Below are 12,110 nucleotides of genomic sequence, written 5' to 3'. Positions count from 1 at the left end.
TTAAGATAATAAAAGCAAGCTTTATAGGAAGCTTCTCATTTTAGTGCAGTCTTGAAAATTATATACTCTTTTCCCATATGTGGGTAGCAAAATATTCATTTAAAAACTGTTATTTTCATTCTTGGCTAAATATCAGAAGATCATCTCATTTAAGTATGCAATTTCCGTCCTGCTTTAATATGTAAAAATAAAAAGAAACACTTCAAATGGTTAACAATATTTGGATATATGCCTGTAAGTTTTTGTTGGGTTGTTACAGGAGGATGGAAATTTCTTAGATTTAGACATGCTGAAATAATGTTGCATTGAAAAGTAATCTATGTAATGTTATATATTTAGTCTTTTATGGCTCTCCAGCACAGAGAAGTCAGTTTATTGTTGAGAAATAGCCTTGGGGAGTTTCCCAACAGTTTATTCTAAAACTGGTTATGTACTTGGAAAATTAGGTCATCTTAAACAAACTATAGTCACGTTAGTGTCGCTGGACAGTTAGGTATTCATATATATATATATATATTTCCTTCCATTGTGAAATAAATAAAATGGTAAGCTTAAACCAACTTGAGATGCTTTGAATCAAAATAAGGAAGCTCTTCATGCAGACCACAATCATACCTGTATTTCTACAATATGCAGAACTAACTTAAATATGTAAGAAGAAATAGTTTACCTCAGGGGATGCAAATCCCAAATACTCCCAATCCCATGTCCCACCAGCAAAGCTATAAAGTTAAGAGAAATGAAGTTCAGAGTTGGAACAAAGTATGAACAATAGAAATAGCTTTAAAACCTATCAACATATCCTAGAATCATAGAATGGCCTGGATTGAAAAGGACCTCAAAGATCATTGAGTTTCAAGCCCCCTGCTGAGCGCAGGGTCGCCAACCACTAGACCAGGCTGCCCAGAGCCACATCCAGCCTGGCCTTGAATGCCTCCAGGGACGGGGCATCCACAACCTCCTTGGGCAGTGCTACTCTACTGCTCTTAAATCTCCTTTAATTCTTACCTTAAAACTCATTTAGAAAACCATGAAATTACAATATAAATAATAAAGAAGTGAAAAAAAAAAACACCAATTCTCGCAACCCCAGTGCCCAGGACATTTATTGCACTTAGTTTTTGACGTAATTTTAAAAGCCAGCAGAGGTTTCTTATTTGCAGTTTCATCAACAAAGAGAGGCTGATTAACAGCATATGTGCATCTGAGTCTGTGAAAAGCTGCAATCCCACAATGATCAAATGACAAAGAAAATGTAACTATCTGGGGATCTATGGCCGCCAATTTTATCAGCTCCACTTTACCTCACTTTGACAGTTATCAAATGAACTTTTTTGAGTTGCACAGTATTTTGTATGGCTTACCTGCGCCTGGGTGCTTCTGGTGAGTCTGCAGGGGCAACCCCACGGGCCACTGAGGCTAAGAATTCTTGCCGCTTCTGCTGCACAAGACAAGCTGCACGGATGATTTTATGGCGAGGAGTCCGAAGGTAAGGCCTGTTTACTTTCTGTGCAAGGTCTTCAGTGACCATTTCCAGGTCTGTCTGCAATAGTTAATAAACACAGAATAAAATACTTTTACAGTGAAATGGAAATCAGGCAGACCACTGAATGGAATGATTTCTATTGTTCTGAAAATACCATACAGATAGGAGGCTCTGAAACAACAGCTCTCATGTAATTATTAAAATAATAGAAATTACAGCTTCCTCAGCAGGATGACCTGTTATTATTATTGGTTTTTTTTTGCCTATCTTTCTTCTTTTATTTAAACTTAGCAGAGACAGGAACCATTTTTTAATTTGGTGTTTGCTATGTTATTTGAAACAACAGTCTTGATTCATCAGTAAAGACTTTGAGGTAGGGAATGACCAAGACCAAAGTTATCAGGGCATCCCTGGAAGCCTGCTCTGTAAGGCCTGAAATTTTATCACCTGCCTCAGCTTCTCCACAGTCATTTGGGTCTTGGCTCCACCACTAACCTACACGTGCAGCCACACACGCAAACCCCTGCTCTCTGAATTTCTGTTACCCAGTTATTCCAAGTATAATAAGCCATTTGGGGTCTCCAAATATCTTGCCTATGCTTTTATTGACCTAAATGTTCTTCTCCAGTTTGCAGCAGGGCTTCCCTGTACACATACATGCACCGAACATCTTTGGGGATCCTAAAGGAAAGGAAAGCAAGCAGCAGCCCCTGCAGCTGATGTCACTACTACCCAGGGACTCTCCCAACTTTGCCTCCACCCACTCATCAGACACATCATTAGGCAAGATAGGAGTTATACAAGGAGAAGACAAGTTGACAGAAGCTCCTCCCTACCACACATTAATCCCTTCCCCTGGACCAAACCTCCTCTGCAGTATGGAAAGCACTGATTAAACTGTTTCTACCAGCTGCTTTTTGGAGAGGGCTGCTTCTGGATTTGGGCTACAAAGTCTGCTCAAAATTAGAATTAAGCTAAAAGGGGTTGGTTAACAACAGTAGTTTTCTTTTTTTTTCCTTTCCACCTGTCCTTATTCTTTGGTTCTGCAGCAAAGTGTTGTTTTTAATTCACTCTAAAATTGAACTAAATGCTACTGTGTCATACAGTATTAAAAATCCATCACTTTTTCAGACTTGGTTATGAATATGAAGTATCAGTTCTGCACTACAAAAATGGATACGAGGCATTGATAACTAATACTACCAAAAATGTAACATTAGAAAAGCAAGTTATATGCATGTATTACCTGCATAAGTTCAAATATTTCTTTCTTTGTGCTTTTAGGCTCCAAAAAGAATCCATATGGATAAGAACACTTGAGAATGCGGCGAGTTTTTAGAAGCTCCTGTACTGCATCTTCAATGAATGTGGTATCAGGACAGCCTCCCTCAGCTGTAAGATGATAAAACACTGTGAAAATATTCTCCTGCTGATGTCAGCATATCTTTTAGTGTAAGAGTTTTCCACCAAAACTGTGCATGTCAGCTAAACTGCTGCAGCACAGCAGAAGGTTCTCAATGAGTATACAGTCTTCCTACTATAAGAAGTAAGCACAGAATACACGCTTCTCTCTTAATAATGCTGCTTTCTCTGTGTGTTTGGAATATATGATTTACTGCACATTTAGCTTTCACCCACTGCTTATGAATTCTAGTACTGGAGGGATCACATCACACAGCAGACTGATGTGAGCTCTATTCAAAATAAAAGGTTTAGCCGTAACACATTTGATTTCAAATCGAATTCATAGTTCACAGCAAATACTGACAAATTCTACTTACTTCCACTGAGAGCTTTACTCAACTGCTCCATCTTTTCTTTGGCTGTTTTTAGAAGGCGCTGTTCTAACTAGAACAAGAAAACAAATAAAATACAATACGCTTTTTTTTTTTTTTTAAATGAATGAAATGTAAACAAGAATGAGTAAATATGGTTTGCCCATACCTGGTAGCTAAGTTCATGGTTCTTAAACCTCGTGTAGTAGTGCATAAACCTATCCAGTTCTTGAAATCTCCTATGCTTCTTTTCAGCCTGGAAAAGAAGAAAACAAGCCAAGATAAATCTAATGGTTTAATTTAATAATCATCATTAGATAATCCCATAACTGTTTATATTCCCACCACATGTAAAGCATTATACACAACGCTGACAAGTGCTACACACAAAGAGACAAATGCAATTTTTGAATTCCCAAGCCTGAAAATACTCTAACTGAAGACAATGCACAGCGTGCGCACTATTTTTAAGTAGACTTTTCAAATGTCAAAATTAAAACACGTCTTCTGAAATGCACAGAAGCTAAAGCACCAGCACACCCATTTCAGAAAAGGAAACTGTGACAGAGGAAAGTAAATTAACTAGTCTAAAGTCAACCAGTGGTTATTAGCGAAGGCAAATGAAGGACCAAACTTATGGTTCTATCCACAAATAAGCAGTGTTTCCTTTCTGTCCTTTGGTTATATCTAAGGTTACATTTTCCCATTTAAAACTTTGGTTGGGAAGAATTTTGATTGAACGCAATTGCAGCCTTAGTACTGCTATTTAAGCAAACATTTTTATTTGTTACCTCTACTGTCATCTCTTTGGACTGCTCCTCTACATGCTGAATAACCTCATAGCGAGTACATCTGTAATATCCTCCAGTAGAAGAGCTGTGCTTCTTCCATTCTTCTAAGCATATCCAGCAAAAGTCATACTTGCACTTCAGAAAAAAACAGAAACAACAGGAAAAAAAGAAAGAAGCTGATACACAGTAGCTATGCAGTTATGAAAAACTACCATCATTCTGAGACCATCATACTGTGGTCTAAACTGAATTGTTGTGGAGCCTTTTTCTTATTTCACGTATTGTAGAAGATCTTGGTTATCAAATCACAGAAGTTAGTATTTTTGTTCCCCAAATCACAAGGTCATGTAGAAGCTACAAGTTAAGCTGTAAGTGTATGAAATAAATCAAGTGATAGAGCTGATTAGACCTGTTTTCTTTTTGTTTAGTTTTTTTTTTTAAAAAAAAAAAAACAGTCCAATTTTTCATGTAACACAGAAACTGTTAATGAGAAAGGGTGAATTTTAACAGTTTTCCTGGCTTCAAGGAGAGAAGTGGAATTATCAGAAAGTTTAATTTTATTGAGAAATTAATAATTTACACATGAATGTGACTTTAACTGTAAAATAAACTACTTCAGGTAGGTAAATGCCATTCTTCAAACTGATCTTATCTGCATCTTCTTTGGTTGTTGGTTAATCAAAAATGTTCAGGATTTTGACTTTTTTTCCAGTTTGGGAAGAACTGTTTTTCAGAATCCTAAATATTCTCCAAACAGAGAAGAACAGTTTCTCACTCAATCCTAGTCTGTCTGCACAGTGACCAATACCAGTAATTCAAGAGATGTGCTTCTGAAATCTGTTCTCAGCTGCAACCCTGCTGGTATCTCTGTAGTGCAGTGAATGTGAAAGAAATACTATGGCTTAGTATTTGCTGTAATGTAGAAAGGGCACATAAAACCTTAGAAGTGCCTAACTAACTTCATCTAAGAAATTACAAAAACCATAAGCCTAAAGAAAACAGAAAGCTTGAGTGAAAACTGTCTTCACCAACCATACAATCATAGAATCATTGGAGATGAAAGGGACCTTTAAAGGCCATCTGGTCCAACTCCCCTGCAATGAGCAGGGACACCTACAGCTAGATCAGGTGCTCAGAGCCCCATCCAGCCTGACCTTGAATGCCTCCAGGGACAGGGCATCCACCACCTCTCTGCGCAACCTGCTTCAGTGCCTCACCACCCTTCTTACAAAAAGCTTCTTCTTTATATCCAACCTAAATCTCCCCTCTTTTTGTTTGAAATTATTTCCCCTTGTCCTATCACAAGGACAAGGCTGAACAAGCTGAACAGCCCAGCAATACACATTTCTTCTTTTGTTTCCTAACAGCAACAAAAAAATGTGATTACCAATATTTTAGTCTGGCATTCCTCATGTAAAATAGTGATAGTAATAGCAACTACTAAAGCAAGCAAGTAAAAACACAAACTTTCAAGAATGATTTCAAGTTAAGCCTCTTCTGCATTTACTGAGTAGAAAGCTTTCAAAACAGGTAACACACTACGTAGTAAGGAGACCTGTCTTATCCAGGCTTCCCTGCAGCAAAGAAGATCAAACTATTATTCTCAACTCAGCATTAAAATCTCAGCTGGGTTATTTCAAAACAACTGGAAGCTGTTTACAGACAGATGGGCAAAAGACTGATTTGGTCAATCCTATTCATTTAATGTTTTATGATGAACAAAGAAAAATCCTAAAAAACTGAAACAAAAATGTATAGGAAGTAATAAGTAGTCATTAATAGTACTACTGGAATCCAATGAATTAAACCATGTTTTTCCTCTCTTTGGTAAATTTAACCTTTCCAGAAATATCTAGTACGTACCAGATGTGTTCTTAAGTAGTGGCTTCATACATTCAATTAAAAATATTACAATTCCTGCATTGTACTTTTGCTAATGTTGTCTCATTCGTGGTGTTGATTTTTTTTCTAAAAAGCAATGCAGACAAAGGTATTGCTTCTTGCTATTATGCTGCACCTTTTCTGTTCTTAAATCTTTCTGAAAGTGCTTGCTCTTACAAAATGGTAAGATGAGTGCTGAGTATTAAGTAGAAGAATAGCTGAGCACAAAAGCCCTAAGTGTCTACCACTGCATTGGCTATTATTCAGAAATGCCCACAACATAATAAAAAAAAGTTGCATTATTTTTAAAAAAAAGCAGTACGAAATAAGATGTTCCATACGCAACAGAACTACTAAAGCTTGATTTCCTATTAGTTTCTGCGTATATGCTCCTACTGCAATAATGCCACGTCTCCCAAATTATCTCCCTTCATTATCACTCCACCATATGCATCCTCTAATCTCTCACATCACTGAAAGCCTTTTCAATAACCCAAGGCTCACCCAGTATTCCAGGACCCTTCTCTAATAACTTTCTCTCATTAAACATTCAAAAACATGCCCATCTGTTTGGACACATCTCCCAAAACCTGGAGTTCTGCTTTATGTCCCTTTATGATTAGCTATCCGTGAGGCTGCAGTGGCTAGGCTTTACAAAAGCCATGTGCTGACCCTGACAACTGTCTGAACCAAGCAGGACAGGTAACAGCTGAGCAGGTAACTGCTGAGTAGGTATTTTAGCCTCTCTCTTGGCGGCAGTACAATTTAAGTCTCTGCACAATACAGCTACCAAGTTTCATGAAACCTGCAGTAAATTAATATCTGTGAACTCCCTCCTGTATCTGGTTCAAAGTACCTAGGAGGTTAGAAAAATACTGGGGTTAGGGGAGTGATAGACAGTGGGACTACATGAGCCTTGTTGCCTAAGAAACCGGGCTCATAAAACATCACAGTGCCTGCTTAAATACAAAAATGTGATTCTATGACTAAAGTGTATCCTCTCTACTCCAAGGTACATGCTAGCTGCTAAGAAGCAGTCACAACTCTCTACTCACTACATAGTCGGCTTCAGCAGAACTTACTGCAACAAAGGCTGAAGCTTTGGAACAGATCCTTACTTTAGGAAGGGACAAGCGAGGTGTCCTCTGTACCTTGCATCTGAGCCCTGTGATGATCCTGAAGATACCATTCCTTTCCCTCCCCACAAGTCTGAGGGGAGGCAGCTTCTGTTTGCAAAGGTTTCTCCACCACAAAAGGAAGCCGACTGTTTTAAGGACAGTTCAAGCTGTTTATAAGGAACGACATCAAAGAGGAATAGAACTGTGGTTCTCAGCCAGTGCTTCAAAATGGTACTAAATTCAATTACCTATACTCAACAAAGTTTAGTGGCTGAAGTCCTCTCAAGCCTTAAACCATACTTTCATTCTATTGAGATTAGCTCAGTGACAGCAAGTGCTGTCAAATAACTGAAGAGGTTTTCTTACATCCCGAACATTTTGTTACACTGGCTGAACATGAGCTGGCAGCAAGCCCAGGTGGCTGAGAAAGCCAATAGCATCCTGGCTTGTATCAGTGGTGTGCTCAGCGGGACTAAGGAAGGGATTGTCCCTCTCTACTTAGCTTTAGTGAGACTGGGCCTTCAGTACTGTGTTCAGTTTTGGGTCCATGGCCCTAAATACAAGGAGGACATTGCTTTGCTGGAACACATTCAGAGAAAAGTGATTAAACTGGTGAAGGGAATAGAAAAAAAGAATTATATATGAGGAGTAGCTGAGAGAACTGGAGCTGTTTAAACTAGAGCAGAGGAGGCTGAGGGGAGATCTCACCGCTCCCTACAACTACCGGAAAGGAGGTTGCAGCGAGGAGGGTGTTGGCCTCTTTTCTCAGGTGACAAATGACTGGACACATGACAGCAGCCTCAAGTTGTGCAAGGAGAGGTATAGAGTGGATATTAGGAAGAATTTCTTCATGGAAAGGGGGGTTAGGCATTGGAACGGGGTGTACAGGGAAGTGGTGGAGTCCGTATCCCTGGAGATATTTAAGAGAGCTGTAGATGTGGCACTTAGGGAGATAGTGAATGTGGTTCTACGCAGTGGCTGGACTTGATCATAAGAATCTTTTCCAGCCTCAATGATCCTATGATTCCACATTCCACATATGGATTGTTTCAATACTGTCACCAATATGATTCTTCTACAAATAACTATTTCTAACACTCTTAACTCTGTTTACACTCTGGAAAATTTCAAACTGTGCTGAACAACAGACTTTATTACACTTTTTATCACTATGGAATTTATGAACTCCTTTAAAAATCATTTAAGAAGGAAAAAAAAAGAACAGCAAAACTGGCCTAAACTGAAGTGGAAGAGAATCTGCTCTCTGTTGACAAACTACTCCAAGAAAAAAAAAAAGAACAACCACTTCAGCTTGTATCACAAACAGAATACGTAATGATAATATAAAGAAAATAGCAATGTAGACTGAGACGTTTCCAGATGAATGTTAGTCTCCATTGCTAAACATCTCAGGTTTTAATTGGAAGCCTATTATGTCAAATATGTGCAATTTTCTTATTTTTAATGATGCTCCTCAAAGAGGTATTAGCTGTAGTTAGATATTTCTAACACAAAGAAAAAATATGCCAAATATGCCGTTTTTAACTAATTTGAGAGTGTTCTCAAATGATAATGAACTCATGGCAACAGATATTCATTCTATTTCAGTAGCAATAGTGCAAACTCGTGACTAATTTTTTGGCTGCTGTCACCAATAAGTTTGTTTTGGAATTACTCTTTCCTGTCTTTTCATTTCTACTGCTTAATTAATATTTACACTTTTCCATTTAGATTTCTCTGTTTTGTTGCTATATAGAGAAATAATGCAAAAGAAAAATGTAATAAGGCAAGATGTTCATTAGACTTTACCATTCCTTTAAAAGTATCATCTTCTGCCAACTGAAAATATTATAGAATCATAGAATCACCAAGGTGGGAACAGACCTCTAAGATCATCCAGTCCAACCATCCACCTATCAACAACATTTCCACCTAAACCATGTCCCTCAGTACAACATCTAAACGTTTCTTGAACATCTCCAGGAACGGTGACTACATCACCTCCCTGGGCAGCCTGCTCCAGCACCTGACCACACTCTTGGAGAAGTATTTCCTAACGTCCAACCTGAATCTCCCCCACCGCAACTTGAGGCCATTCCCTCTAGTCCAGTCGCTAGTTACATGAGAGAAAAGGGCGACTCTCACCTCACCACAACCTCCCTTCAGGTAGTTGTAGGGAGTGATAAGGTCATCTCTGAGCCTCCTCTTCTCCAGACTTATTCCAGCTCCCTCAGCTGCTCCTCATAGGGCTTGTGCTCCAGACCCCTCACCAGCTTCGATGCCCTTCTCTCAACATGCTCCAGGGCCTCCATGTCTTTCTTGTAGTGAGGGGCCCAGAACTGAACACACTACTGGCCTCACCTGGGCTGAGTACAGAGGGATGATCACTTCTCTGCTCCTGCTGGCAACATTATTTCTGATACAAGCCAGGATGCCATTGGCCTTCTTGACCACCTGGGCACACTGCTGGCTCATGTTCAGCCAAGCATCGACCAGAACTCCGAGGTCTGTTTCCTCTACACAGTCTTCCAGCCACTCTGCCCCAGGCCTGTAGTACTGCCTGGGGTTGCTGGGGCCAAAGTGCAGGACCTGGCGCTTGCACTTGTTGAACCCAGCTATGCAGCCTGCCCAGATCCCTTTGCAGGGCCTTTCTACCTCCAAGGAGATTGACACTTCCTCCCAACTTGGTGTCATCTGCAAGCTTACTGGGGGTGCACTCAATGCCCTCATCCAGGTTATCAATAAAGATATTGAACAGGACAGGCCCCAATATCGACCCCCTCTTCATTCTCTACAATGTTATTAATGATGATTAAACTATCAAGGATTTCGGTTCCCTCAAGTTTCATACTGTATTGCCAAGAACTGACAGGTGTTTAGGAAATCTTGATAATTACACTGTTCACTTGCCAGCCAAATAAACTTTACTAAATATGAAACACCTTCTTCTATATATATACAGATAACCCATTATTTGCAGATTACCTATTTTTTGCAACAGATTCCATGAGATCTTAGGCCTGACATTTCAAAATGTTTGGACTTTTGTGCTCCTGAAATGTATATATGACACAACCTGAATTATGTTTTCACAACAAATTATATGAGAGGTCTTTCTTACCTTTGCACATTGCATGTGGTTGCAGCCCTCATTCTTCTGAATTGGAGATTTGCAGTTGGCGCATGGTTTGGAGTTAGTTAGTAACCACAGGCAGTTGGCAGCATCTTCATATGCCTCACTAACTCCCACAACTTCATGAATGTGACAGGAGGATGTGGACCATGTGAAAACAAAGAAGTTGAAATTGTACTTGTTTAATCTTCTGTGAAAATCAGATTAGGAAAGATATTTGTTTACCTATTTCTTGACAGAATATTGTAATTCTTCATTATATATATTTCTGACATATATACATACATATACAAATTTGTATAAAATATATACAATACTTCTGTGTATTGTAGTCTGTAGCATATATAATACATAGATGATATAAATATATGAAAAATTGATGTCGTTTGACTAAGCATGGTGCATTTTGCATCTATAACATCTTCTAGAATAATCTATGACACAATAGAAAGGCTCTGGACTGTGGTAACCAAGTTAAGTTAGTGTTTATTGGAGTTACTGTTCATTTTTTTTGTTTCTGCCTGTCCTGTGTAAACCCAAACATTGTTAGTTGTCTCACTAGAAGTTACTTAACATGAAGCCATTCTCTGTTAATATCCTTGCATTTCACAGTCAACCTTACTATTATTATCACCCATTGCCCTTGAACAGTTTTAAAGCACACAAACAACTGCATGAACGCAATTAAACAGAAGTGCAAACTAGGACAAAGATTTTAAGTTGTCCAGAACAAGTAAGTTATATTCAGGAATAAATGAAAAAAAATGAAGGAAGGCTGTAAAAGGAAGGGAAAAGAGTTCCATCTGTCTGAACCACATGCAGATTTATGAGGAAACAGGTAAGAATGGCTTCAGGATAAGAGTCTATCGTTACTGATACCCCATATGCAGTTACAGCATGAAGTTGCCCATCACTCAGTGGTTTGCTTTCCTTCCTCTTCTTTATTTTTCAACCAGTGTAGAGTTTTGACTAACGCAACTAAAAATTCCCTTTAAAAATAAAAGATGACAACAAAATAATAATAAAAAAGAGGAATGACTTACGTTCTTCTGGTTTCATTTCAGATATTTTCTGTAGCCAATCCTTCCAGGTTTGGCAGTCACAAGGTTCATGTGCTTCACCAAGACATTCCCTGGAAATTAAGATATATACACAATAACTACTTATTTAGAATTAAAGTTGAATTGTTGATTTGGAATTAAAGTTGAAATTGCTTCAAACTAAAAGACATGGAAACATATCAAATAAAGTCAGGAAGATAAAAAGTAATTCTATTATTTTAAAATATCCTTAGACCTCACACTACAGTTTCTGTGATAAAACTATATTTAAACTCATCATAAAATGATTATCAAAAACTAGGTAGTTTGCTATACGCAAAATGCATTTTATGTAGAATTAAATGTACCAATTCAGTTGTAATAATTAATCTTTGACTCCTTTCATGCCTTCAATCTAGAACAAGATCCAAGCCCTTCAATTGGTTTTAAGAGTTTGTGAATTTTTACTCTTTCCATCAGTCTCCAAATGAAATGGAGAGGGCTTTCCATGACACAGTGGAGAAATGAGCTTTTCTTGAGGTTACTACTAGCTTTAAAGATAGCAATCACTACTGTATAGCAATAGCTGTCTGGCTTCCAGATGGCACTTGGCTGTAGGCAAATGCATGAGTATGGACTCCAGATTTGTAATAACTCCCTGTTTAACCGGAAAGGTGGCAAGCAGCCTCTGACATGTGCTGCATCAAACAAACAAATGAGATGTAGTATATTTCTGGTGGACATCAGCTGCATCACAACATACACAAGTTTTCTGCAGATCAAATGGTGAACTGCTTTCTGCAGAGCAGATCCTGAAGCTAAATTAATACCCCTCTGATCACTCTTGTCCACATCTTAAGCAGAAACATCTGAACAAAGAAAAGGT

General features: G+C 38.5%; 1 protein-coding gene across 9 annotated transcripts in view; it reads right to left on the bottom strand.

Annotated features, from left to right (window-relative positions):
- Positions 1-12,110, bottom strand: part of ANKIB1 (ankyrin repeat and IBR domain containing 1) — an 89,998-nt gene that overhangs the window by 8,134 nt on the left and 69,754 nt on the right. For all 9 annotated transcript variants that reach the window (XM_021386592.1, XM_021386594.1, XM_021386596.1 and 6 more), the window contains 8 exons: positions 11,228-11,316; positions 10,173-10,303; positions 4,053-4,187; positions 3,431-3,517; positions 3,268-3,334; positions 2,733-2,878; positions 1,365-1,543; positions 671-722 (listed from right to left, as the gene is read on the bottom strand). In XM_021386592.1, the coding sequence (XP_021242267.1) occupies positions 671-722; positions 1,365-1,543; positions 2,733-2,878; positions 3,268-3,334; positions 3,431-3,517; positions 4,053-4,187; positions 10,173-10,303; positions 11,228-11,316 (886 nt within the window). The remainder of the gene's footprint in view (positions 1-670; positions 723-1,364; positions 1,544-2,732; positions 2,879-3,267; positions 3,335-3,430; positions 3,518-4,052; positions 4,188-10,172; positions 10,304-11,227; positions 11,317-12,110) is intronic.

The sequence above is a fragment of the Numida meleagris genome, chromosome 2 (genome assembly GCF_002078875.1).
Source record: "Numida meleagris isolate 19003 breed g44 Domestic line chromosome 2, NumMel1.0, whole genome shotgun sequence".
Classification (NCBI taxonomy): Eukaryota; Metazoa; Chordata; class Aves; order Galliformes; family Numididae; genus Numida; species Numida meleagris.
This window is presented reverse-complemented; position numbering and strand designations above follow the sequence as displayed.